This window comes from Trematomus bernacchii, unplaced genomic scaffold, assembly GCF_902827165.1.
Source record: "Trematomus bernacchii unplaced genomic scaffold, fTreBer1.1, whole genome shotgun sequence".
Classification (NCBI taxonomy): Eukaryota; Metazoa; Chordata; class Actinopteri; order Perciformes; family Nototheniidae; genus Trematomus; species Trematomus bernacchii.
Genome location: NW_022987660.1, coordinates 162,640 through 188,332, shown reverse-complemented (window position 1 = coordinate 188,332; position 25,693 = coordinate 162,640). Strand labels below are relative to the sequence as shown.

The window sequence follows — 25,693 nt, the reverse complement described above, 5'->3', positions numbered from 1 at the left end:
CCATATCAGCATATCTTGTGTTTTTTATGTACAAAGTACTTTCCGGGTGTAATGTAGAGGAGTAGAAGTGTAAAGTTAAATGGAAATACTCAAGTACAATAAGTCAAAAAAGTACAACACCTAAGTAAATGTAATTTCCACCACTGCTACTGCTTTCATGTATTTTATTTAAAATACATGAAAGAGCATTTTAGTATTGTAGTTTGACAATGTGTAAAAAATATAGATACTTGGAAAAACTGTGTAGATTAGTACTACAGTACTGCATTATACAATTTCAGTATATCTTGTGTTATTTACAGTATTTACAAAGAACCTTCTGAGTGTAATGTAGGGGGAGTAGAAGTAGAAGTATAGTAGTATTAAGTGGAAATACTCAAGTACAACAAGTCAACAAAGTAAATGTACTTCCATCACTGCTTTCATGTATTTTAGCATCTGGAGGTACATACTGTGTTTTTGTGCATTTGGGATAGGGGGGGGGTCAGTCAGGCTTCAACCTCCACACTTAAAGAACCCATCTGCAGCCTCTCAACACGTCTATTTCAGAAACCCAAACAGAGAGAGGGTCTTCTGACCTTTCTGAATGTCAGGCGGAGCATACACAGTCCAGATCACTGAGGCTGCTAAAGGCCACGAGGAGGTAATGAGGAACGGGAAAATACCATCGCTCACTGACAACAGAGAGGAACTGGATGAACTGTAATACTACTAGAGTTCAGGATTGACCACGTAAGATTTACAAATCAGAATCAGGTGACCTTAAATATACCTTAGTTCGATTTTCTTTAACTATTCCTTTCATTCTTTAGAAAGGCATTAAAACCATAGAAAAATACAACTTCCATCTTCACTACTTCAAGGTGGATGGAAGAATGAAAAAGGCAGTGTGTATTGATGGATATTAATAACTTATTTGCAGTAAACATTTACATATTTTGCCCCCACAGGAGCTGACACTCAACACACGGGCTACAAAATATGCACACATATTCCTGGAAAGGAGGTCATGTTTTCTGAGCGTTTTCGTGATGTGCTGAACGGGTTGCACCTGAACTACCAAGATGGCAAACCTTATTATTGCTTTCCTTATTGACAAAAGGCATAAAAAACAAACGTAATATATGCAGGTGAGTACCTTGAATTGTACTCGCTCATTTCTCAGTTCCTCAGTGTGTAATGGACTCAAGGAACTGGGTCAAAATGTGATATTCAGGTACTAAAGACATATTTCATTAAACGGACTGAAGAGTATTGTGTAATGCTGTCAGTCTGTAGCACCTGCTCCATTGTCTTTCAAAGGGATTTAGTGAATGTTGGCAGGTTTTGTGTGGCGAATAATACCAGAGAAGTGGCAGCAAGGCGATAATAAAATGCAGAATGAATGCAGGCACGGTACCAGAGCGTGAAGCCAAATATTCACCTTGCTCCAATTATTTCACTTTCTCTCTCTACTGTTTATTCCGGGCAACTTTTTGAGTTAATGAATGCATCGTCCACCCCTTTCACCTCACGTCTCTTTTCACACTCACGGTTCGTCCGGTTTAACACTAGCAGCATTGTAAATAATCAGGGTATATGCAGGAATCCTGAAGTCACATGTAAGACCTTTTAAGACCTTTTTTAAGACCCTTTCCATACATTTTAAGACCTCATCGCCACTTGGAGTTTTAACCGGTTACCTTGGCGACACACTTTACCTCACATTGACTATATACAGTATTGATTGTGCTTCCTCCTTATCTTCCAACCATTTGGACGCAGACTTGCATTTCCCCATAACGATGTTGTTCAACAACCGGCGTAAACGGAGCTTCGCGCTATCAAGCAGTGAGCGTGCAATGTCCTGTTCAGATGACGTCAAACCCAACGAGATGCCATAAATCTTCTTATTATAGACACATGCATTTCCAAACATTTGGTTTAGCTATGTTGTAAATGTATTATCTCTTCGATTTACACACGGCATCTATTGCACGTCTGTCCGTCCTGGGAGAGGGATCTCTCCTCTGTTGCTCTCCCTGAGGTTTCTCCCATTTTTCCCTTTGAAATGTGGGGTTTTTCTGGAAGTGTTTCCTTGTACGATGTGAGGGTCTAAGGACAGAGGGGGTCGTTTTCCTCATACTGATATTCTGAACAATCTGTGCTGTTGTATTTGCTGTAAAATGTCTTTACTGTAGGGTATTTTTATTATATGTACAGCACTTCGGCTCGACCAAAAATCGTTTAAAAATGTGCTATATAAATAAAACTTGATTTGATTTGATTTGATTTGATAAATAAATAAACTACACAGAATCACACTACACACCTACGCAATGATTACATTCAGGCAGACTGTAGAATACAACCTCTTTGGACAATTGATATACTTATTGAAAACAAGCTACAAAATGTAATACCTTGGAAAATGCCATTTAATACTTTTAAATACTTTTTAATAGCCTTAATTTTTGCTAAATTGATTGATCAACTTTCAATACTTTTTAAGACCCCGCGGACCCCCTAATAATACATTTCCTTTGGATAATTCACAGCTACACTGCACCTACTGTATGCAATGGTTTTACAGCATCCATATCCTGTTAGTGACTACAGTCCTGTGGAAATGGCCCAAAATCTCACATTTTTTATAACTCTAGAGTCTCTTGGTGTCGATGTGGGTTTTCTCCGGAAGTTTTTCCTTGTACGATGTGAGGGTCTAAGGACAGAGGGGGTCGTATTGTCATACTGATATTCTGTACAAACTGTGAAGTCCACTGAGACAAATGTAACATTTGTGATATTGGGCTATATAAATAAACATTGATTGATTGATTGATTGATTGATGGCTCTGCTTTGACAAACTCTCAAACAGAGATGGAGTACTCGAGTCCTGGACTCGGACTCGAGTCGGACTCGAGTGCCGATTTTCGGGACTCGTGACTCGACTCGGACTCCCGCACTGATTGACGCGACTCGGACTTGGACTCGTGAATTCTCGCGCACGATGACTTGGACTCGGACTCGGACTCGTGAATTATCGCGTACGCTGACTTGGACTCGGACTCGGACTCGTGGATTTTTCCCCCCATGATGACTCGGACTCGACTTGTACATTGACGCTCCGACTTGGACTCGGACTCGGACTCGAGCAAGTTTTCTATGGAGTCTGATGTCCTCTATCCTGGCGTGTGCACCGGCTGCGAGGCGAGTTCACGTACTGGGCCCCGCTATTCCAGTCTAAAGATGTCTAGAGACACACCCCGCATCGTGCTGTATGCTTTCACACATTCTGCTTCCACATTGGAAAAGAGCAGCGCAAAATGCTCTATGTGGAAACAATATTGAAGAGAAGGCTCCGTAACACATTACTCTAAACATCGAGTTCAGACATATAGGCTGTCTTGAACACTATCATCAGAGTAACGTCATCTAATCAATACATAAAGATTCAGCCGATAACACGAAAGCATATGGCTACTTAACATGCAGAATGACGTCATTTTGCATGCTAAGTAGCCATGTGCTTTCTGGGGCTAAATCTTTATCAGTAAACCGATTTAACCGGTAAAAGTTCCTTCAAAATAAGAGTCCCGATCTTATTACTATCAAAATAAAAGTGCAAAACGAAAACTTTACCATAGGAAAATATTGGCATACAAATATAATCACTTCTCTAAAAGGTAACTCATTTTAAACATAGTTTATATATAATAATAATAATAATATTAGTAATAAGCTTTATATTTGTATAGCACCTATTACAAGAATTGTAGCCAAACTGGCTTCACAGCAGTTCAATAGACAGATTAGTATAACATGACAGGATAAAAGCAATGTAGAGGAGCAGCTACATTTCAACACATATATCCATGAAGATTAATACATGAAGACTTGTGACTCGGACTTGACTTGGACTCTTCTTAGGTGACTCGGACTTGGACTCGGACTCGAACACAGGTAATGATGACTCGGACTCGGACTTGACTCGGACACTCCTTGGGTGACTCGGACTTGGACTCGGACTCGAACACAGGTAATGATGACTCGGAATCGGACTCGACTCGGACATTCCTTGGGTGACTCGGACTTGGACTCGGACTCGACTACGACTCTCCCTTGGTGACTCGGACTTGGACTCGGACTCGAAGAGTGGTGACTCGAGAGTGACTTGGACTCGTGAATTGGTGACTTGACTACAACACTGCTCTCAAAGTACTGAAGCACAGCGACCGGTCCGTCTGCAGACTACAGCTCAAGTGGACAGTTTATAATAACTCTCACTGCCAGAAGAAAAAGGTCCACAGTGTTAAAATGTATAAAACCAGAGACTCTGTTAACCTGTCAGTGTGCTGCTTGACTAGCGGACGTTTGATACCTAGCTAACTAGCCAATGTTAGTTATTTATTTATCAGAATAGGTAACGTCTAGAGATGTCCCGATCCGATCACGTGATCGGGGATCGGAGCCGATCACGTGATATTCAAAAGATCGGAATCGGAATTAAAAAATCGGGGATCGGGAATTTTTTTTGAATTTTGAATTTTTTTTTTATAAAATATTTTTATAATTTTATTTAATGTTACAAAACAAAAATGACCATGTTCACGTCTTGAAGTCACCCTGAGGCCTTAGTTTTGGTTTAAAATTACACAACATCATGTATGTGTTGCTTCTTTTGGGCTTGTTTTCATAGACCTGGTTGCTTATTTCTCTCAAATCTGGCAACAGAGTGGGCGCAGTGTCTAATAGTAGCAGTAAGCTAACAAGAGGCTACGTTCAGCTGGTGCCTCGGGAGTCGGGACAGAGAAAATGTCAGGAGTTTGGAAGTATTATAAAATTGAAAGCGAAGGCAGTGTAACAGCCAGATGCAATGTTTGCAAGGCGGAGGTTCCGCGTGGTGGAAAGAACAGAGCTACGTTCAACACGACCAATCTAATACAAACACCAACAACAACACGACGAGTACACAGCGGCCACTCAGGTAACGGCACTGAAACAACCGACACTTTCAGAGACTTTTAAAAGGAAAGAGAAACTGCCCCAGAACAGTGAAAAGGCTAAAAGAATAACAGCCAAGATAGCTGAATTCATCGCGTTGGATGACCAGCCGTTATCTGTTACCTTTTTTTTCTCTTAATGCATTGCATAAAGATCGGATCGGGAAAAATCGGTATCGGCAGATTGTCAAAATCAAATGATCGGAATCGGATCGGGAGCAAAAAAAGGTGATCGGGACATCCCTAGTAACGTCAACTTCTTTACAAGCATGATAGTGTTACCTATCTTTCTAACAAGGTAGCTAGGGAATTTTAGCTATAGCTAGTTATGGCAAAATTGATGGCTCTCATAATATAAATTAGATTAATTATTAACACAATGTAATTCCCAAATGTGCGTGACTTGAATAAACTAATCACATATCTAAATGGTTGGTTCATTTATCCTGAAAATCCAGCACTACATTTCAACACGTTATTTTTGAAAATGTAAGAGGATGGATATTCAACACATTAAAGGTGGGGTAGGTAATTTTGGAGAAACCAGCTCGAGTGCGCTAGAATTTGAAAATACACAACCGGAGAAAATCTGCCACTTCCTTATAGAGCCCCTCCTCCAACACACACGAACGCGCACATGACCAATGAGGGCACGAGATAAATTAGTGCACAGATGGAAGGCTGACAGGCAGGTAGGCCATCCAGTTATTTTAGCCGGGCCGGCTCAGATGATTGGTCGTGCTTTTTACAGTACTACAGCTTCCACAGATGATATTTATTTATGGATTTTTTGTCAAAGCACTTCAGATATTCATTGCTATCGGGATGTTAAGAGCATTCCATGGAATATAACAACAAGTGTATCTCGAGCCGGTTTCTCAAACTTACCTACCCCACCTTTAAATACAAAAAAGGTAGTAAAGAGTTTACATTAAAACTCATTTTTAAAGGTTTTTTTGGGGGTTCAATTATTCTGGTTTACTGTAGTTATACTTCCATAGACACGTTGCTAAAAGCAGCTTTCATAAACGTTTCAAAAACAAACAAACAAACAAACAAACACAATTCTGTCAAAAAGTTGGTTTGGCATCAGGCTCTATATTTTCATCAATATCTGTAATCAAGTAGATCAATTCCGAATATGAACCCAGTTATCCACGCAATTACATTTAAGCTACGTATGGCTGTGTTTTCTTCCCTCTTTCACTTGATCAAGCCTCTTCTCTCCGGTGTTGTTTCCTCTGTCTGAATGTCTCATCTCCTCTGAAAGCCTTTGTGTTTCTGCATCCTTTTTGTGGCGGTTCTGGTATTTTTAGTCTTGATTCATTTCCATTCAGCGTCTTCAGCTGACAGAGGCTGAATGAGAAGCTTTATCCTGCAGCTGTTCACTTATTTCCTATATCTCACTTTCTCTCTGCATTATTCTCCATTTCCCCTCCCTTTCTCTCGGTATCCCTCGCGATTCTTTCTCTTTTCTCCGCCACGTACACAAGCTTTTGTTGTTTGAAAGCCGAGCTCTTAAAGCCCAAAATCACTGGAGGCAACAGATGTTTCTTTTCTCTTCACGACGAGCATCGAGTGACATTTCAATCTGCATTTCCCCTTCTGCTTTTAGCTATTTCCTTTATTTATATGTTATTATTATGCATTTTCATCAGCCACAGGGACCTCGTGTTAAGGGGGAAAAGGTACAAAGACTCAGATGAGGAAAGGTAAAGGTAGTGTTTTCTCACAGGAGACATTTTGACCAGTAAGGCAAAGGAGTGCAAAATAAAATAGACAATTGCTGCATTCCTATTTGGAGGCTTAAATACAACAGAGTCGAGTTGGCAGAGTTTGTCCATATAGGCTTGCCGTAGTTGAATTTACACTAGAAAAGTCCTGATTAAATTGTCTCTGCTGAACCTGAAGCACTGCTAGTAGTCAGCTATATTCAATTTAAATATGTACTTGCAACAGTAATCTAAAACAGTTTTTAAATATGTGTGGACATTTAAAAAAAAAAAATTGCAATGCTAATTGAGTTAGCTTGTCAATGGCATTTCCAATGTTACGTTAACAATTATGCTAATCCATAGTCCGCTGTATGTAATGTATGGAACTCTCGTGTTTTTTACGAGTGTCATCCTTAGTAACGGTCTGTCATCCTTAGTAACGGTCTGTCATCCTTAGTAACGGTCTGTCATCCTTAGTAACGGTCTGTCATCCTTAGTAACGGTCTGTCATCCTTAGTAACGGTCTGTTATCCTTAGTAACGGTCTGTCATCCTTAGTAACGGTCTGTCATCCTTAGTAACGGTCTGTCATCCTTAGTAACGGTCTGTTATCCTTAGTAACGGTCTGTCATCCTTAGTAACGGTCTGTCATCCTTAGTAACGGTCTGTTATCCTTAGTAACGGTCTGTCATCCTTAGTAACGGTCTGTTATCCTTAGTAACGGTCTGTCATCCTTAGTAAGGGTCTGTCATCCTTAGCAACGGTGTGGCATCCTTAGTAACGGTCTGTTATCCTTAGTAACGGTCTGTTATCCTTAGTAACGGTCTGTCATCCTTAGTAACGGTCTGTCATCCTTAGTAACGGTCTGTCATCCTTAGTAACGGTCTGTCATCCTTAGTAATGGTCTGTCATCCTTAGTAACGGTCTGTCATCCTTAGTAAGGGTCTGTCATCCTTAGCAACGGTGTGGCATCCTTAGTAACGGTCTGTTATCCTTAGTAACGGTCTGTTATCCTTAGTAACGGTCTGTCATCCTTAGTAAGAGTCTGTTATCCTTAGTAAGGGTCTTTCATCCTTAGTAAGGGTCTGTCATCCTTAGTAATGGTCTGTCATCCTTAGTAACGGTCTGTCATCCTTAGTAAGGGTCTGTCATCCTTAGCAACGGTGTGGCATCCTTAGTAACGGTCTGTCATCCTTAGTAACGGTCTGTTATCCTTAGTAACGGTGTGGCATCCTTAGTAAGGGTCTTTCATCCTTAGTAACGGTCTGTTATCCTTAGTAACGGTCTGTTGTCCTTAGTAACGGTATGTCATCCTTAGTAAGGGTCTTTCATCCTTAGTAAGGGTCTTTCATCCTTAGTAATGGTCTGTCATCCTTAGTAACGGTCTGTCATCCTTAGTAAGGGTCTGTCATCCTTAGTAATGGTCTGTTATCCTTAGTAACGGTCTGTCATCCTTAGTAACGGTCTGTCATCCTTAGTAACGGTCTGTTATCCTTAGTAACGGTGTGGCATCCTTAGTAACGGTCTGTTATCCTTAGTAAGGGTCTGTTATCCTTAGTAACGGTCTGTCATCCTTAGTAACGGTCTGTCATCCTTAGTAAGGGTCTGTTATCCTTAGTAAGGGTCTGTCATCCTTAGTAACGGTGTGGCATTCTTAGTAACGGTCTGTTATCCTTAGTAACGGTCTGTTATCCTTAGTAACGGTCTGTCATCCTTAGTAACGGTCTGTTATCCTTAGTAACGGTCTGTCATCCTTAGTAACGGTCTGTTATCCTTAGTAACGGTCTGTCATCCTTAGTAACGGTCTGTTATAAAAAATAGCAGACTGCAGAATGTTCCAAATTGACCAATCAGCATTGAGTATTCCACTGCCTTGTCATAATCAGGAATATCTTCACCCAAGATGACATGAAACGGATAAAAGAGCACTTAAGATAATATTACAAAAAAAAGTTGCCAGTCACAAGAGAACACATCTTGCTGATATTTTCATAAAAGTTTATAAAATGGGGATTTCAGAAGCCAGTCATCCTCTGAGTTTCTCGATATAAGCTTCAGGTCTTTTTTTGTCCGTTGATGTTTACGTGTTTCTGTAACGCTCCGTCAACAGCTCGACGGGGCGTTCGTTTTTAGGTCAGGACACATTTTTCAGCAGTTTTGACAGCAGTAAACAATAAATAAAATCTGCTCGAAATGTTTGTCATTTTGGTATTTTTCTCCAGATTCTTGTATATGTTTTCCAAAGGTTTCTCATTGTCTCCATCTGTGTTTATTCCATGTCTTCTCTTCCAATGCACGGCGCACAGATGCTTCCTTTTAGAGATTCATAATGAAAATAATAAAATACCAGATGATTTTGTTCTTGTTTATGATGCTGGAAGCTATAAATGACATTGTCAGCATTCCCTACATTTCCCCTGCATATTCCTCAACATTTTGTACACCTTGCTTCTGTTTCTGTTCACCAGATTATTAATAAAGCAGAGGTATTGATTGTTTCATAATGAGATACGGATTTTATGGTCTGAACATGAGGTGAGGGAGAATTGTCCAATGTTTGTGACAATATGAATACTGTATGAATTTCAAAAACATTATTACAATGTAATGATTTTACAATTTCCAAAGCTCTGCAAAAAACAGGGGTTCCTTACAGTACATTAACAAACCACACAACTGTGGCTTTGCAAAGAGTCGAACAAATATTGGTATTACGGTGACCTACTGTCACTTCCAGTCAAACCTTTTGTCATCTACAAAGCTTCTACAACATCAAAGCTGCCATAAACTGTGCCTAAAAGAACCTTTGTGATGTTTGCGGTTCAGAGAAAATCTATTTGGAACAGATCCTTGAGGAGCACCTTCTCAGAGGATTCATGAGAGTTGAAGGAAGGCTTCACATCTGAGCTCCTTCAGAATTATTGTATCTCTTTGTAAGCTCTTCTCAAGCTTTTGAAATGTATCTTTCAGCAACTAAGCGTCCATGTACACTTTCGTGTCTCGACTCGACTTCAAATTATTTCAAATCGGGCCAAATGTACCACTGATCTTTGGACGCGCTGCAAATCAGATGACAGCTGTATGAAGTGGCTCAGGGTAACAGGTGAGCTAACCAATATAAATTAAACATAACTAGCTGTTTTAATCACAAGGGTCTGAAACCAACATCGCAATTAGGCAATTTGAAAGCTACCAGCAGAAGGTGTTATGCGGTGTAACTCTGCAGCTGCTAATGTAATACTTAATACTTTAAGTGTGAATCTATCTCTACTGCCTGAATCTGCTTTATGATTTTCACTTTCTTTGCTTCATCTGTTCTGTTATTAATTCAGCAGGTGAACCTATATGTTCATCAAATAGTGTGTGTGAGCTTAACTGTGTGTATTAAACTAAAACGGAGCATTTCCTGTCAGCTCAGATTGTATTCCTGCTTTTTTAAACTGTAGTATGAGCTCATGTGTTTCAGTGTTGGTGTAGAGGCTGAATCTGCTTCATGAAAGGCAGGTTTTACTATCAATAAAATCATTCCTGTGATAATTGTTCTGTTACTGGTTGTTGTTGATGTGTTTTCGTTGTTGAGGTGGCAGCCTGTGATGTTGTTATCTGTATCATGCAGACAGATGAAACCTCTAAACTTTATCACGTCTCAATCTGATTTGTGTTTGGTAACTTTTCAAGCACTCTGATATAGTGTAAGCACAAAACAAATAGATTAAACTTTATACATTAAAAGTTCCTGAAAGTCAGAGTTATTGACATATTTACTTTGGTTTTCAGAACCATCAGAAACCGACTTTAGTTATCTAGTTTCGTCCAAAACTTTTCCTTTCTGCAGCTTCAGAAAGGATGCAGATATAAAAACCCAAATGTTCATCATGAAGAAACATCTTCAGCAACTTGAAAACACATGCAGCATTTAGAGAACATTCAGCGACTTGAGGAGACATGCGCAGCATTTACTAAAAGCTTCAGAAACCAAACGCTGCAAATAAAAACCTGAAAATGCTCATTATCTGAACATATTCTTTACTTTGAAATGATACATTATTAACACCAACCGAGCAATAAACACGCTCGCTTTATCTATCCTCAATAATCTTTAAAAGCTTTTCTCAAAACCCATTTGGTGATCTAACAATTAGAATAAAACAAGACAAAAGTGCACATAGTCGTTAAGCTTGATCAAAAGCAATAAAACAGATAAAGTTTGTCTCTTCATGAAGAATAATTTTCTGGAATAAATGAGATTGAAAAATAAAAGCCACCACAGTTACACCCTCTCTGATGGATATGAGATAGCATGTGCTAATTGCTCTATAAAGGTTGTGTGGGAATGTGATGATTAATGGAAAGTGCTCTATATTAAAACACCATTATGTGAGAGCAGGTGTAGCGGAGCGACAGATGGGCAGAACGATCTGTGAAATGCTGTTTTTATTTTCATGTGTGGAGCTCGTTAACCGTTCATCTGTATTAACAGGTGCTTGGCCAATTAAAAAACCTCATCCTGTCTGTTTTAAGTGACAGAGGACATGAAGGTCTGTCGTTGAATTTAAGAGGCCCTATTCTGCTTTTCAGGGGGTTTTCCCTACAGGTTTGAGTGCATGTAAATGGTCTGCAGAGGCTAAAATCCCTGTGTTCCCTCCAGAGGGAGTTTCTCTCCCACACATTCCTGGGATATGCAGGTATATTCTTGAGGGACTGGTACTTCACATGTGTATTTTCATGTTATGCTACTTTGTAGTTCTACTGCACTATAATTCAGACGTAAATGGTGTACTCCTACAATCTGGTCAAGATCTGAGTACTTCTACTTTTACTCAAGTACAATATCTGAGTACTTCTAATTTTACTGAAGTACAATATCTGAGTACTTCTACTTTTACTCTAGTACAAGATCTGAGTACTTCTACTTTTACTCAAGTACAATATCTGAGTACTTCTACTTTTACTCAAGTACAAGATCTGAGTACTTCTACTTTTACTCTAGTACAAGATCTGAGTACTTCTCCTTTTACTCAAGTACAATATCTGAGTACTTCTACTTTTCCTCAAGTACAATATCTGAGTACTTCTAATTTTACTGAAGTACAAGATCTGAGTACTTCTCCTTTTACTCAAGTACAATATCTGAGTACTTCTACTTTTACTCTAGTACAAGATCTGAGTACTTCTACTTTTACTCAAGTACAATATCTGAGTACTTCTACTTTTACTCAAGTACAAGATCTGAGTACTTCTACTTTTACTCTAGTACAAGATCTGAGTACTTCTAATTTTACTGAAGTACAAGATCTGAGTACTTCTCCTTTTACTCAAGTACAATATCTGAGTACTTCTACTTTTCCTCAAGTACAAGATCTGAGTACTTCTACTTTTCCTCAAGTACAAGATCTGAGTACTTCTACTTTTACTCTAGTACAAGATCTGAGTACTTCTACTTTTCCTCAAGTACAAGATCTGAGTACTTCTACTTTTCCTCAAGTACAAGATCTGAGTACTTCTACTTTTACTCAAGTACAAGATCTGAGTATTTATCTCTCCTCTGGGTATATTGTACCCCTCCAGCAGCAGGGGGTCTCATCAAGCCCTCAGGAAGTGCTCCGGACACTGAGGAAAATATTCCTAGTGGCCAAACGGCGGTACTACACTTTCCGTATCAGTCCGTGACGTCACTGGGCCCAGAAATACTTTCTCCCATTGACTAACATGGGGAAAGAGACGTCTGTAAATCAGCGGAACACTTGTATAGCCCTTATTATAATCATTCGGTCCTTAAAGTTACAAAATGCACTAAAAGCTTAATCCAGATTTATTTTCTCTCTCCATTCATTCTACTGAGCGGAGAGCAGGAATTCGGGGGCGGGGCTTAATGATAGGAGATGGGGCTTAATGACAGGAGGCGGGGCTTAAGGGAAAACTCAACTCCGCTCTATGAGCTACATACGGGTATACTTCTGCTCTAACAGTAAGGCATGATGGGTAATTTGTGACGTTTTGCTCTCTAAAATATGTCAGGCCATTTTGTCCTCATGCGCCAATGAGCAGCTCTCATAGGAATGAACAAGCCACGCTTCCAACGGTGTATCCAGTTCTTATTAAACATCCATGGGTCTCACCTGTCCAGGGCGATGCAGCAGAGGTGCAGGATGGAGGCGGTGGTCAGCAGGACGTCCAGAGCGGTCCTCACCAGGCAGAAGGTGTCCCCGTAGATCCAGTGCTGCGTCACCAGCTCGATGGCTCCGAACGGCATCACCAGCACCGAGACCAGCAGGTCCGCGAAGGCTAAGGACACGATGAAGTAGTTGGTCTTTATCTTCCTGAGGAACGAGAAGAAGTGTATTTAATATATATATATATTAATACTACAGTCAAGGAGGCCAGGGACACGATGAAGTAGTTGGTCTTTATCTTCCTGAGGGGGGAGGGGGAAGACATGTATTTAATATATATACAATGTATGAAGAAATGGAGTTAGTCGAAGTGTGAGGGATGAAATATAGCTTATAAAATAATGCTGTCCAAATATATCGTTTATTTCCGTGCAGCTTCTTTAGCGTTGCTGTCACACTCAGATTGGCATTTGTATGAAAACCAATAATACTGTAGAGCAGCAAAACACATGAACAAACCCATTGTTTTTATTAACACACAATGAAAAAATAGCGTTATTCATGCAAAGCAATCATAGAGAAAGCAAAACATCAGCTCCTGATTCGTCCTTGTAATCAAAATACAAACACAATCATGATGGATTGTTAAGAAAAAGCCAAATGTTTCAAATCAAACTTCCTACAGGAACACGCTGGGGCTTCCTGTACACCTCTTTGTTTTTAATCAAATATGAATTAAAGCAATATCCTGAACAACAAAGGGCACATTTCAGTGTGAAGTCTGTGAATACTGCACTAAAAAATGTCCCAAATTGCGATCAATGAAGTAAATCTTATCTTATGACTTCTGAACAGAGATGCTGATTGTGAGACGAAACAGAAAGAGGTTGGTTAAATTCCAACACAAAGAAAAGAGGTGGACCAAATTATGAATCACATTACTCACAATCATACGTGGGAAAAGTACGTCAATAATAAGTGTTCTCAAAGCTGGTGAAGGTGCAGCTACTTTGAATGACTTTGTATACTGCAGGGTAGCTTGTGGATTTACTCCAGGTGGAACTACAGTCTGATTTAACACTTGATTATATTTCACATCATTCATCCAGATCTGTGAAGTAACTGAAGGTATTCAATACATGTAGTGGAGGAAAAGTACACAATTCACCTCTGGACTGTAGTGGAGTAGAAGTACAGAGTACCTCAAAATTGTCCTTAAAGGTGGGGTATGTAATTCATTTCAGAAACACTTTTTGTTATATTCCATGGAATGCTCTTAACATCCTGATAGCAATGAATACATGAAATGCTTTGACAATAAATACATAAAAAATGTAATCTGTGGAAGCCGTGGCGCTGTAAAAAGCACGACCAATCATCTAAAGCAGGGGTGTCAAACTCAAGGCCCGGGGGCCAAATCCGGCCCGCGACTTCATTTTATGTGGCCCCACAAGAGCTGGCAAAGAATATAATATGTTTATTATACGGTTACATGCTACTTTACAGAAGCACGTTGCCCATAAACGACATGTCCCACAATGCATCTCAAATTTGACTTTTTCTCAGAATTTGACTTTTTTTGTCCAAATATGCCTTTTTTCTTAGAATTAGCCTTTTTCTCATAAATAGATTTTTTTTTCAAAATGTCACAATCAATGTTTTTCCAGAATGTGGCTTTTCTTTTAAAATCATATTGTGACATTCTTACTGAAGAGACTTGCAATTATTTGCTCTAGACTTCTGCTTTCAGACGTAGTTAATTATGAAGTTATATTAATTAATGATATAGTCTTAAAGTTACAACCGGCCCTTTGAGTGCAACCATAATGCTGATGTGGCCCGTGATGAAATTGAGTTTGACACCCCTGATCTAAAGTAACTGGATGGCCTACCTGCCTGTCAGCCTTCCATCTGTGCACAAACTTATCTCGTGCCCTCATTGGTCATGTGCGCGTTCGTGTGTGTTGGAGGAGGGGCTCTGTGAGGAAGTCTGAAGGAAGGGGCAGATTTGTTCCGGTTGTGTATTTTCAAATTCTAGCGCACTCGAGCTGGTTTCTCCAAAATGACATACCCCACCTTTAAGTACAGTTCTTAGTTACTTTCCACCACTACTCACAATGCAATATATTTCAGGAGAACGGGAAGACAAAAACAAAACAGAGAGGAAAGGAAAACGTCCCCGGAGTGAAAGCAGGACGACAGAGAGGTGAAAGTTTGAGGAAACACTCATCTCTCAAACTTGAAATGAAAAGGAAAGACAGAGAGAGATAAAAGTGGATTCATTGTTCAAACACAGCGAGGAAACACTGATTCCTCTCTGACGCTGAGACTAACTCCCTGCTCTCTCTCTGTGATACACGCTGTGTCTCTTTATCGTAGAGAAACAGCTGCTGAGATAAAGAGACAAACATCACGATGAAATAAAACCCAGGAGGATTTACTCTATTGTTCCTCTGCAACTGGGCTCAAATTCAGAGAGAGACAGATATGAAATCACCCATTGATTTTACTATCAATTAATGATTCATTTTCTTAATATTCTCTTCGTAGTTTCCATTATTCAAGTTGAAATACTTTCTAAATTAAAGTAATATTTTATTTAATGTTCTTTTGCTCGACTTCTTTAACGCTTTTTCTCTTGCAAACGTCCATGCAAGTCTCTACCTTCATTAATACTAAACTGTGCAATATTCACACCCCTATTATACAGGTCTCAGATATATCCAGAGCCTGTCTCTGATTGGCTGAAACACCAAACAGATCATTGCAGCATTACCCATAATCCCCTCTGTTTCAGCCCTGTTTCCAAAGTGCTGATTCTCTGTCTGTTACTTTAGATGAAAATAAGGAGCCCCTCCCCACGCCCCTCTGAGAGACATTTGGTTACAAAGAACTCAATGGTGCTCTAGGAGGAGATTCAGGTGATACGGTGGGGGGGGGGGTCACCTTGGTTGCTGATTGGCTAATGGTTACACAAGACAAAACATCATTATGACATCACAAAGTGGCCAAAATCTGATCAGCTCATTTTCAGACAGGTTTTTATAAAAATAGATCAGGACAAAAAGAGAGAGAATCTTTGTTCCTGAAACTATCTGATATGATTTTCCACTGAATGTCCACATGACGTCTGTGTGTGTGTGTGTGAGCCTCTCTTTTTTAACCTGGATACTTCATGTGATAGCTTGTGTGTGTGAACAGACTGACACAGGTTTAGTGTGTGAGAGAGTGTGTGTTATGCAGTAGCACAATACAGCAGTGTGTAACTGTTGCCTGAAACACACACTCCAACACTGACTCCTTCACACAGCTAACAAGGCCCCTTTAAAGTCAAAGTTAGACCATCCCCCTCATCTTATTGGTCAGCTGTTTATTACCAGTCTCTCCAGTGAGAGAATCAGCTGGTGGTCTCTCTCTGTAAACATGTTCAGTGAGAGGGTCTTCCATCCTGCTGTCAGAAACACTAACAGCTCCTAAAACACACTGCTTCATGTGGGACACACACACACACACACACACGCACGCACACGCACACACACACACTGGAAACACACAAGCACAAACAGTGTGTAGAGATGTAAAAAGCAGAAACAGAAACACATATGATTACTGTAGATACATACGGTTTACATACACACATACTGTAGGGGCACACACACACACACACACACACGCTGAAACACACACACTTAAAGACACAGTCACACTCACTGACATGCTGACATACAAGCGAAAACACAAAGTGAAATGTGCTTAAATACACACACACACACACACACACACACACACACACACACACACACACACACACACACACACACACACACACACACACACACACACACACACACACACACACACACACACACACACACACACACACACACACACACACACACAACACACACACACACACACACACACACACACACACACACACACACACACACACACACACACACACACACACACACACACACACACAGCTTACATGTGGGAGCAGGAGGCCTCATGTTTAGTTAGAATGACTTATCGTGTTGAGCTTAAAGTGAGAAAAATAAATACACTTTATGAAAAGTAATGTGTGTTACTAGGAAACACATGATCTAGGAAACACACACACGCACGCACACACACACACACACACACACACACACACACACACACACACACACACACACACACACACACACACACACACACACACACACACACACACACACACACACACACACACACACACACACACACACACACACACACACACACACACGATTACAGTAGATAAATAAGGTGTGTGTCATTTGGTGCAAAAGTGTTTATGTCGTTTTGAGTGCAATGCTTCATTTTACAGGATATACTGGGTGTGTGGTTTTGTTAAGTGTTTTTAGAAAATGAGCCGTGTGTATCTGTTATTGGACACAGCTCTGTGCATTTGGACTGTTTCCATTTCCACAGTTCAGTGTGTTCTGTTTTCCTCCAGCTGAACACACTGTAAGTGAAATGACCCGGGGGAGAAACACGGCCCCAATAAAAAGCATTAAGAGAAGATCTGAGTGTTTTCTAAATATGTCTGAGGTTGTAAATGTCTCTGCAACAACACGGGGGAATTAACAGCAGAGTTGAATGGAAATGCAAAACGTTCCTAATCCCTTTAAAGATTATTCTGTAATTACTGCAATTATTAAATTACTCAGATTAAAGCTCTTCGTGTCTTTTTTTTAAGTAAAATAAGACAATCCCATTATTAACGTCATGCAGTAGATTGCATTGTTTTTATACGACTCCTTGGGGACTTTCTTTTATAAAAAAGCACCAATAAAGCTGAATATTCTGCTGTTGGAAGACGCATTACAGTTCATTATTAAAGGGTACAATTTGGGCTATAATCTGTTTAAGCATTAATATCATCATCATAATAATACTTGTTTTAACCTATCCTAAGGGAGTGCATGTACGTAGACACGTTGTGCCTCTCCACCTCCGTTCCTCACTTCTTACTTGCTACCCTTTCCCCTCAACCTATCCTAAGGGAGTGCATGTACGTAGACACGTTGGTTTAGCTGCTATAGGCTTAGACTGTCGGGGGACACCTTGCTTCTTCCTTCTCTCTGTCTGTACCTGTGTACTCTCATGTTCCCAATAACCCAGCTTCCCCCACATTTCTTTTTGGTGTCTATCTACGCCGGGATCCTGAGTCGTGGCTGATCCTGTTGCTGCGGTCCTGAGTCCTGGATCCTATAAATTAAAATTAACTATTTGTATTTTCAAATTTGTATTATAATAATAATAATAATAATAATAATAATAATAATTCATTTATTTTATATAGGCGCCTTTCAAGGCTCTCAAGGTCGCCGTACAAACACATAAAAAACAAGAAACACAATACATAACACCAGCATAAGAAACATAAACAAGACAATGCAGTATATAAAAAATCAAATCAATAAAAACAGAGGATGTGTGATGGATAACGATCAGGGTGGATATGCGAGTGTGAAGAGATGTGTTTTGAGACGTGATTTGAAAATGGGGAGAGAGTCAGTGTTGCGGATGTCAGGGGGGAGGGAGTTCCAGAGGCGGGGTGCAGAGCGGCTGAAGGCTCTAGACCCCATGGTGGTTAGGCGGGGTGCAGAGCGGCTGAAGGCTCTAGACCCCATGGTGGTTAGGGGGAGGGGGGTGCAGAGCGGCTGAAGGCTATAGACCCCATGGTGGTTAGGGGGAGGGGGGTGCAGAGCGGTTGAAGGCCATAGACCCCATGGTGGTTAGGCGGGGTGCAGAGCGGCTGAAGGCTCTGGACCCCATGGTGGTTAGGCGGGGTGCAGAGCGGCTGAAGGCCATAGACCCCATGGTGGTTAGGCGGGGTGCAGAGCGGCTGAAGGCTCTAGACCCCATGGTGGTTAGGGGGAGGGGGGTGCAGAGCGGCTGAAGGCTATAGACCCCATGGTGGTTAGGGGGAGGGGGGTGCAGAGCGGCTGAAGGCTATAGACCCCATGGTGGTTAGGGGGAGGGGGGTGCAGTGAGGTGGAGGGTGTGTTGATGTGCAGGAGATTATATTCTTGGAACTAAAAAAACAACTAACTTCTCGTCAGATCTACAAAAAAGATCACCACCCAGAAATTATTATAAATTGTAGTTTTACTTAATTTAGAGCAGGGGTCGGCAACCCCTGGCACGCGTGCCAGCATTGGCACGCGGCACCGTAACCAGTGGCACACTAGGAATAAGTGGAATAAGTGTGCAAAATATTTAAATTGTATTTTCGGATCCTGAACGAGACCGCCGCCAGAGCGCGTCTCCCCGCACGCAGCGCAGCCCCGCTCTCTTTAACTCCAGGTGACTTTCTGCCGCTTTCCTCCGTGGTGCAGGGCTGATCGTTTCACCACAGAGGAAAGCACTTCACAAATTGCAGTACCCATAAGGAGCTTTACAAATGCCGCAGTTTTTGCGTGGCTGTGTCTTTAGTTGAAAGCCCAGTGGCGATCTGCTCATCTCTCATTGAAATAATATGCTACAAAGGGGCGGACTGGCCATCTGTGTGTTGAACTTTCCTGTCGGCTCCCAGACCGTAGTCGAGGAGGGTAGAAGCAACAAGCTTCAGGTTCAATAACCCACTTTAGCTTAAATGACTGGAGAGAGGCGAGCTCTTCTTGGGAGGCCGTTGCATTTATTTAGCTGTTCTTCTGTTTCACAAAATACATCACAGACCTCTGTTTTTCTGCTGCCTCGTTTCACTTCCAGAAACATACACACGCTCGCTCACTCTCGCTCTACCATCCACACACACACATGCACACGCCACACCCCTCTCTCTCTCTCTCTTAAAGGGACAGCGATCTCATCTCACTCTGCATGACCCTAATATCATAACATGTGTGTTCTGGAGAATCACAGAACGGACGATCGTCCTTATTATTATGCCGTTTAAACCAGGTCCACACACTGCGAGGCCCTCCTGTTGATAGTTCATGAGCGTCAAGCTCCTCAACCCCCCCCCCCCCCCCTTGATAATTCTCGATCGTTGGCACGCTGATAACAATCTTTTTTTTTTAATGGCACTTCATATCAAAAAGGTTGCCGACCCCTGATTTAGAGTATGTACTGTAGGAAATTATTTTTTTGTATTTTTTTGTATTTAGTATTTAAATGTTATTAAAACAAAAGACAGGAAATGAGTGTGATCCCACCTGAGCTGCCGGTCCTTGCAGACGGCCGTCATCACCAGCAGGTTTCCCAGGATGCTCATCAGCATGACCAGAGACAGGAAGCAGATCAGAAAGATCCGCCCCACCATGCCGTTGCTGCGGAAACACAATAACAACAACACATCAGTCAGTGGAAAACACAACAACAACAACAACAACACATCAGTCAGTGGAAAACACACAGGTAGGAGTGAGGAAGAGGAGGAGAACTAGCTTCACTCAGGTGTAAAAAAGTGTATTTTATGACAGCGAGGAGCTGCGTCAGCGAAAAGTGATAATTGCCTGACTCCACTTTTCTAAATTGGGTTCAGGTACGGAAACAACTTTTAATGAGACCGAGCGCTCTTCATCCAGGACAGGATTTACAGTTTAGCTGCTCATCCATCCGTCTGGAGGTGGAAATGTTTCAACCTGTAATTGTGAATCTACTCTATGTGACATTTTTATTCCATATTTAAAGCGACGGATGTGAGAAAGTTCAGTGTTTATTGTTTTAATGAAGCATGAAATATATCAGGAGCTTTTTAAAGTTGCTACAATTGCAAGGTACATTAAAGGAGAGGTGTCATGGCCATTTCCACTGATCATATTTCCATTGTTGAGGTATACTAAAATAGATTTATATTGTGCATTTTTCCAAACTCACATTGGTTTCTCAAACAGCATCTCTGTAAACTACTTGTATTCCCTGAATTTCACTCTCTGCCTTTAACGGCTCGTTGTAGCTCCAATAGCTCCAGCCCCCACCCTCCCTGTGAGCACAGTGTGCTCTGATTGGTCGGGACGTTGTGAATCGCGCTGAGCTCCGTGGAGGTGTTGTTTCCTTGTTTAGGATACATAGCGAAACACAGCCAAACTCATCCTGAGCACACACAAAGTCACAGCCGAAGTAAAAACAATAAGTGTGGCTTGATATTGAGTAAGAAAAAGGTTGATAAACGCTGTGAGAATGGGTCTGCAGAGAGAATGGGTCTGCAGAGAGAATGGGTCTGCAGAGAGAATGGGTCTGCAGAGAGAAGGGGTCTGCAGAGAGAAGGGGTCTGCAGAGAGAATGGGTCTGCAGAGAGAAGGGGTCTGCAGAGAGAAGGGGTCTGCAGAGAGAATGGGTCTGCAGAGAGAATGGGTCTGCAGAGAGAAGGGGTCTGCAGAGAGAAGGGGTCTGCAGAGAGAATGGGTCTGCAGAGAGAAAGGGTCTGCAGAGAGAATGGGTCTGCAGAGAGAATTTTGCCACGATCCCAACTGTCTGTTATCAGCCTGCAGCCAGGGAGGAGAAATCAGCTGAGCTGCCTGCTCCCTGCACACAGATGTGTGTGTGAGGAAGTCCGTGGATTGGTCAATTTGGACCAATCAGCGGGGGCTTAACGTAACGGCTCCGCGGCTTGGTCCATTTTGTTCCGGGTACGGCATGACATCATGCCGTCCCGGAAGAATCAAATGGACAATGACGTATCTCCAACGAGGCGTTTTGGGGAGGTATTTTCTGTGTTAGAGTTTTACTCAGGGTGTACTTTGAGGGTTTTGACTCTGCACACCGTTTACATGCATAAAAACCTTCAAAAGTATGTTACTGTGCTTAATTTTTAGTATAATTATATATTTGTTATGCAAATATGTCTCTATGTCTCTATGTGTCTATGTCACCCTAGAGCAGGGGTATTCAACTAAAATTCAACGAGGTCCAGTTAGAGAACATGTCCCCATGCAAAGGTCCGGAACATCAAAATGTCTAACTTGCTTTATGAATTAGTGTGATATATATTGAAGTAGCCTGTAGCTTTATCAACGTCTGCATGTAACAACTTTTAAAAATAAAATAGAGAAAATAAATAAAATAGCTTTTGAAAATATGTGCATCTTAAAAGTGCTTAATTTTAGATAAATAAAATAAAGTGTAGCAGCAGCTTGAGTTTCCCTTTTTCTTTGTTAACCGTTTCACATCATGACTTAACAGTTTCAGACGATTATAGAACAATATCAGTCTTTACACATCATAACAATTGAACAGTTTTAAAGTTTCTCTTTCTTTCCCTCTTATATTGCAGTCCCTCACTCACTACTTTTTAATTCAGTGCGAGAATTGAGCTCGAGCTTGTCCTGCCAGGAGTTTGTAAATCTGGGCTGAAATGGTGTCAGGACCATTCTCATACACACATGCAGGTGCTCATTGGTTAGCCTCGGTTAGCCTGCCCTGGAACCATATTTAGTTTTAATTTTGATCCTGGTGGACTGATCATATTGGGCTCTGAGACTGCTTATTTTTCCTCCGTTCTGACTTGAGAGGGAATGTTTGGTCAAACACTTTGTGTTTTGTCTCATAGTGGCGTTTTGGCACTTTTAATGAGCGCCACGGTCTCTGAACAAATGAGACACACTGGTTCTGTGCTCCCAGTGGGCAGGATGAACATGAATGAGTCCACTCAGGGTTAAAAGCTCTGTTCTCACTTTCCTCTTCTTGGAGAGCGCCATGTGTAATTATTTGTCTCTCCCTGTCTGCTGCTAACACGCCTGTTCACTCTCCTCTCCGTCTTCTCTCCCTGTATCGCTAACTCTTCTCTTCACTCACTTTCCTCTCCGCTTCGCTCTCATCTCTTCTTCTGTGTTTCTCTCCCTGTATCGCTCACTCGTCTCTTTCGCCCCCTGTCGGCGGCGGTTAAAATAGAATCGCCCCGTCAAAATTGAAATCCCCTATTAATGTATTGATTATAGGTCCACCTGTTGCCGACCCCTGCCCTCGAGGTTATTGGGTATCATCACGCCTCACCCCCTGCTGTGCTGGTGTTTCTGTATTTGGAGTAATGAGGCCAGGGTCACTCATTAAAAAAATTGTCAGACCTTTCTAAGTCCATACAGTACATTTTGAAGCCAGCAAACCATTGATTTATATTTTTAAGTTAAGTTATTTACCCAGACTAAGTCCCGAAGGCCAGGAAAAACAATTATAAAAAATGCTTCGTGGAGCCTTTTTAAATTATCCTCCACACACACACACACACACACACACACACACACACACACACACACACACACACACACACACACACACACACACACACACACACACACACACACACACACACACACCACACACACACACACACACACACACACACACACACACACACACACACACACACACACACACACACACACACACACACACACACACACACACACACACACACACACACACACACACACACACACACACACACACACACACACACACACACACACACACTCAAAACCATCACCTGATTTTAATATATATATTTTGTAGAAATACTTTTTAAATAACCAATTAGTCCCTTTAAGATGCACATATTTATTTTGTGTTTGAACTGCTCAATGTGTGTGCGATGGCGAGTGTTGTTTTATTTGACGGTTCAAAAGACACATTTCCATTTTATGTACATTTAATGGATAATAAAGTAAATCTGAACGGCAAAAACCCAATGTCTTTGACACCGAACCAACAACGTATCTTTGGCCGTTCCTCCTGTGATTTACAATTAGAGGATCATTTTCAAGGACTTCTCTAATGGGACACCTTCGTAAAGAGAACTGCAAAATGGTTTTATAAAAAGAGTGAAGAAGACCAGATGTAGGAGCTTCTCTCACCCCAGGAGTATAGTACGTCATAAAGTGCAGACGCAGCATTTTTCCGCTACTGTACATTTAACCTTGGCATGGATTCAATGAAACGTCTCAACGTGCAGTGTGAGAGCCTCTGAAAATGGCTTCTTTCATCTCACACTTGTTTGACATTGGTAATGCTTTACTGTTTCCTCCTGAGGCCTGTGGTCACTCTGAAGGTTTGACAGGTGAAGAGGAGGAAGAGGAGGGTGTTTAGGGGGATTCAGAAACAGAAAAAACACCATTTCCTTCTTCTGCAAGTCAACAGAAAATCACAAGTACAAGTATGACCTCTCATATCCATTGGATTTTGGATTATTTGAGCAAATAGCTCTCTCAAACATTTGTGATACCTGAACGTTTTGTTCAGCAGGATAATCTCCACATAATATTACCTTTATGATTTGAGAAGTAAAAAGCTAATGTTGGGCTATAAAGGAACTACAGCACGGTCACATGACTTCACGTCACCACCGCTAAGCTAAAGGAGGCTAATGTTGGGCTATAAAGGAACTACAGCACGGTCACATGACTTCACGTCACCACCGCTAAGTTAAAGGTGGCTAATGTTGGGCTATAAAGGAACTACAGCACGGTCACATGACTTCACGTCACCACCGCTAAGCTAAAGGCGGCTAATGTTGGGCTATAAAGGAACTACAGCACGGTCACATGACTTCACGTCACCACCGCTAAGCTAAAGGTGGCTAATGTTAGGCTATAAAGGAACTACAGTACGGTCACAAGACTTCACGTCACCACCGCTAAGCTAAAGGAGGCTAATGTTAGGCTATAAAGGAACTACAGCATGGTCACATGACTTCACGTCACCACCGCTAAGCTAAAGGTGGCTAATGTTGGGCTATAAAGGAACTACAGCACGGTCACATGACTTCACGTCACCACCGCTAAGCTAAAGGCGGCTAATGTTGGGCTATAAAGGAACTACAGCACGGTCACATGACTTCACGTCACTACCGCTAAGCTAAAGGTGGCTAATGTTAGGCTATAAAGGAACTACAGTACGGTCACAAGACTTCACGTCACCACCGCTAAGCTAAAGGAGGCTAATGTTAGGCTATAAAGGAACTACAGCATGGTCACATGACTTCACGTCACCACCGCTAAGCTAAAGGTGGCTAATGTTGGCCTATAAAGGAACTACAGCACGGTCACATGACTTCACGTCACCACCGCTAAGCTAAAGGTGGCTAATGTTGGGCTATAAAGGAACTACAGCACGGTCACATGACTTCACGTCACCACCGCTAAGCTAAAGGAGGCTAATGTTAGGCTATAAAGGAACTACAGCACGGTCACATGACTTCACGTCACCACCGCTAAGCTAAAGGCGGCTAATGTTGGGCTATAAAGGAACTACAGCACGGTCACATGACTTCACGTCACCACCGCTAAGCTAAAGGTGGCTAATGTTGGGCTATAAAGGAACTACAGCACGGTCACATGACTTCACGTCACCACCGCTAAGCTAAAGGAGGCTAATGTTAGGCTATAAAGGAACTACAGCACGGTCACATGACTTCACGTCACCACCGCTAAGCTAAAGGAGGCTAATGTTAGGCTATAAAGGAACTACAGCACGGTCACATGACTTCACGTCACCACCGCTAAGCTAAAGGCGGCTAATGTTGGGCTATAAAGGAACTACAGCACGGTCACATGACTTCACGTCACCACCGCTAAGCTAAAGGTGGCTAATGTTGGGCTATAAAGGAACTACAGCACGGTCACATGACTTCACGTCACCACCGCTAAGCTAAAGGAGGCTAATGTTAGGCTATAAAGGAACTACAGCACGGTCACATGACTTCACGTCACCACCGCTAAGCGATTGAGAGTGGATTTGATCAAACAACCTCAGACAGACGCGTTCAGGCTCTGACCTTCAGCTTTAAGCGTTTCTGCATCTTCACTATTTGTCGATGTCATGTTCTCCCCACGTTATCTGTTACATGCTAATATACCGGCTGTAAACTCTGTGATTCACAGCTGGAGTCGGGAGCCGTCCCTTTCTGCCAACT

At 41.6% G+C, this 25,693-nt stretch overlaps 1 protein-coding gene across 2 annotated transcripts in view; it reads right to left on the bottom strand.

Moving 5' to 3' along the window:
- htr4 (5-hydroxytryptamine receptor 4) overlaps nt 1-25,693 on the bottom strand; it is a 143,194-nt gene that overhangs the window by 62,400 nt on the left and 55,101 nt on the right. For both annotated transcript variants that reach the window (XM_034135412.1, XM_034135413.1), the window contains exons 3-4: nt 20,001-20,114; nt 12,817-13,017 (exon numbers count right to left, since the gene is read on the bottom strand). In XM_034135412.1, the coding sequence (XP_033991303.1) occupies nt 12,817-13,017; nt 20,001-20,114 (315 nt within the window). The remainder of the gene's footprint in view (nt 1-12,816; nt 13,018-20,000; nt 20,115-25,693) is intronic.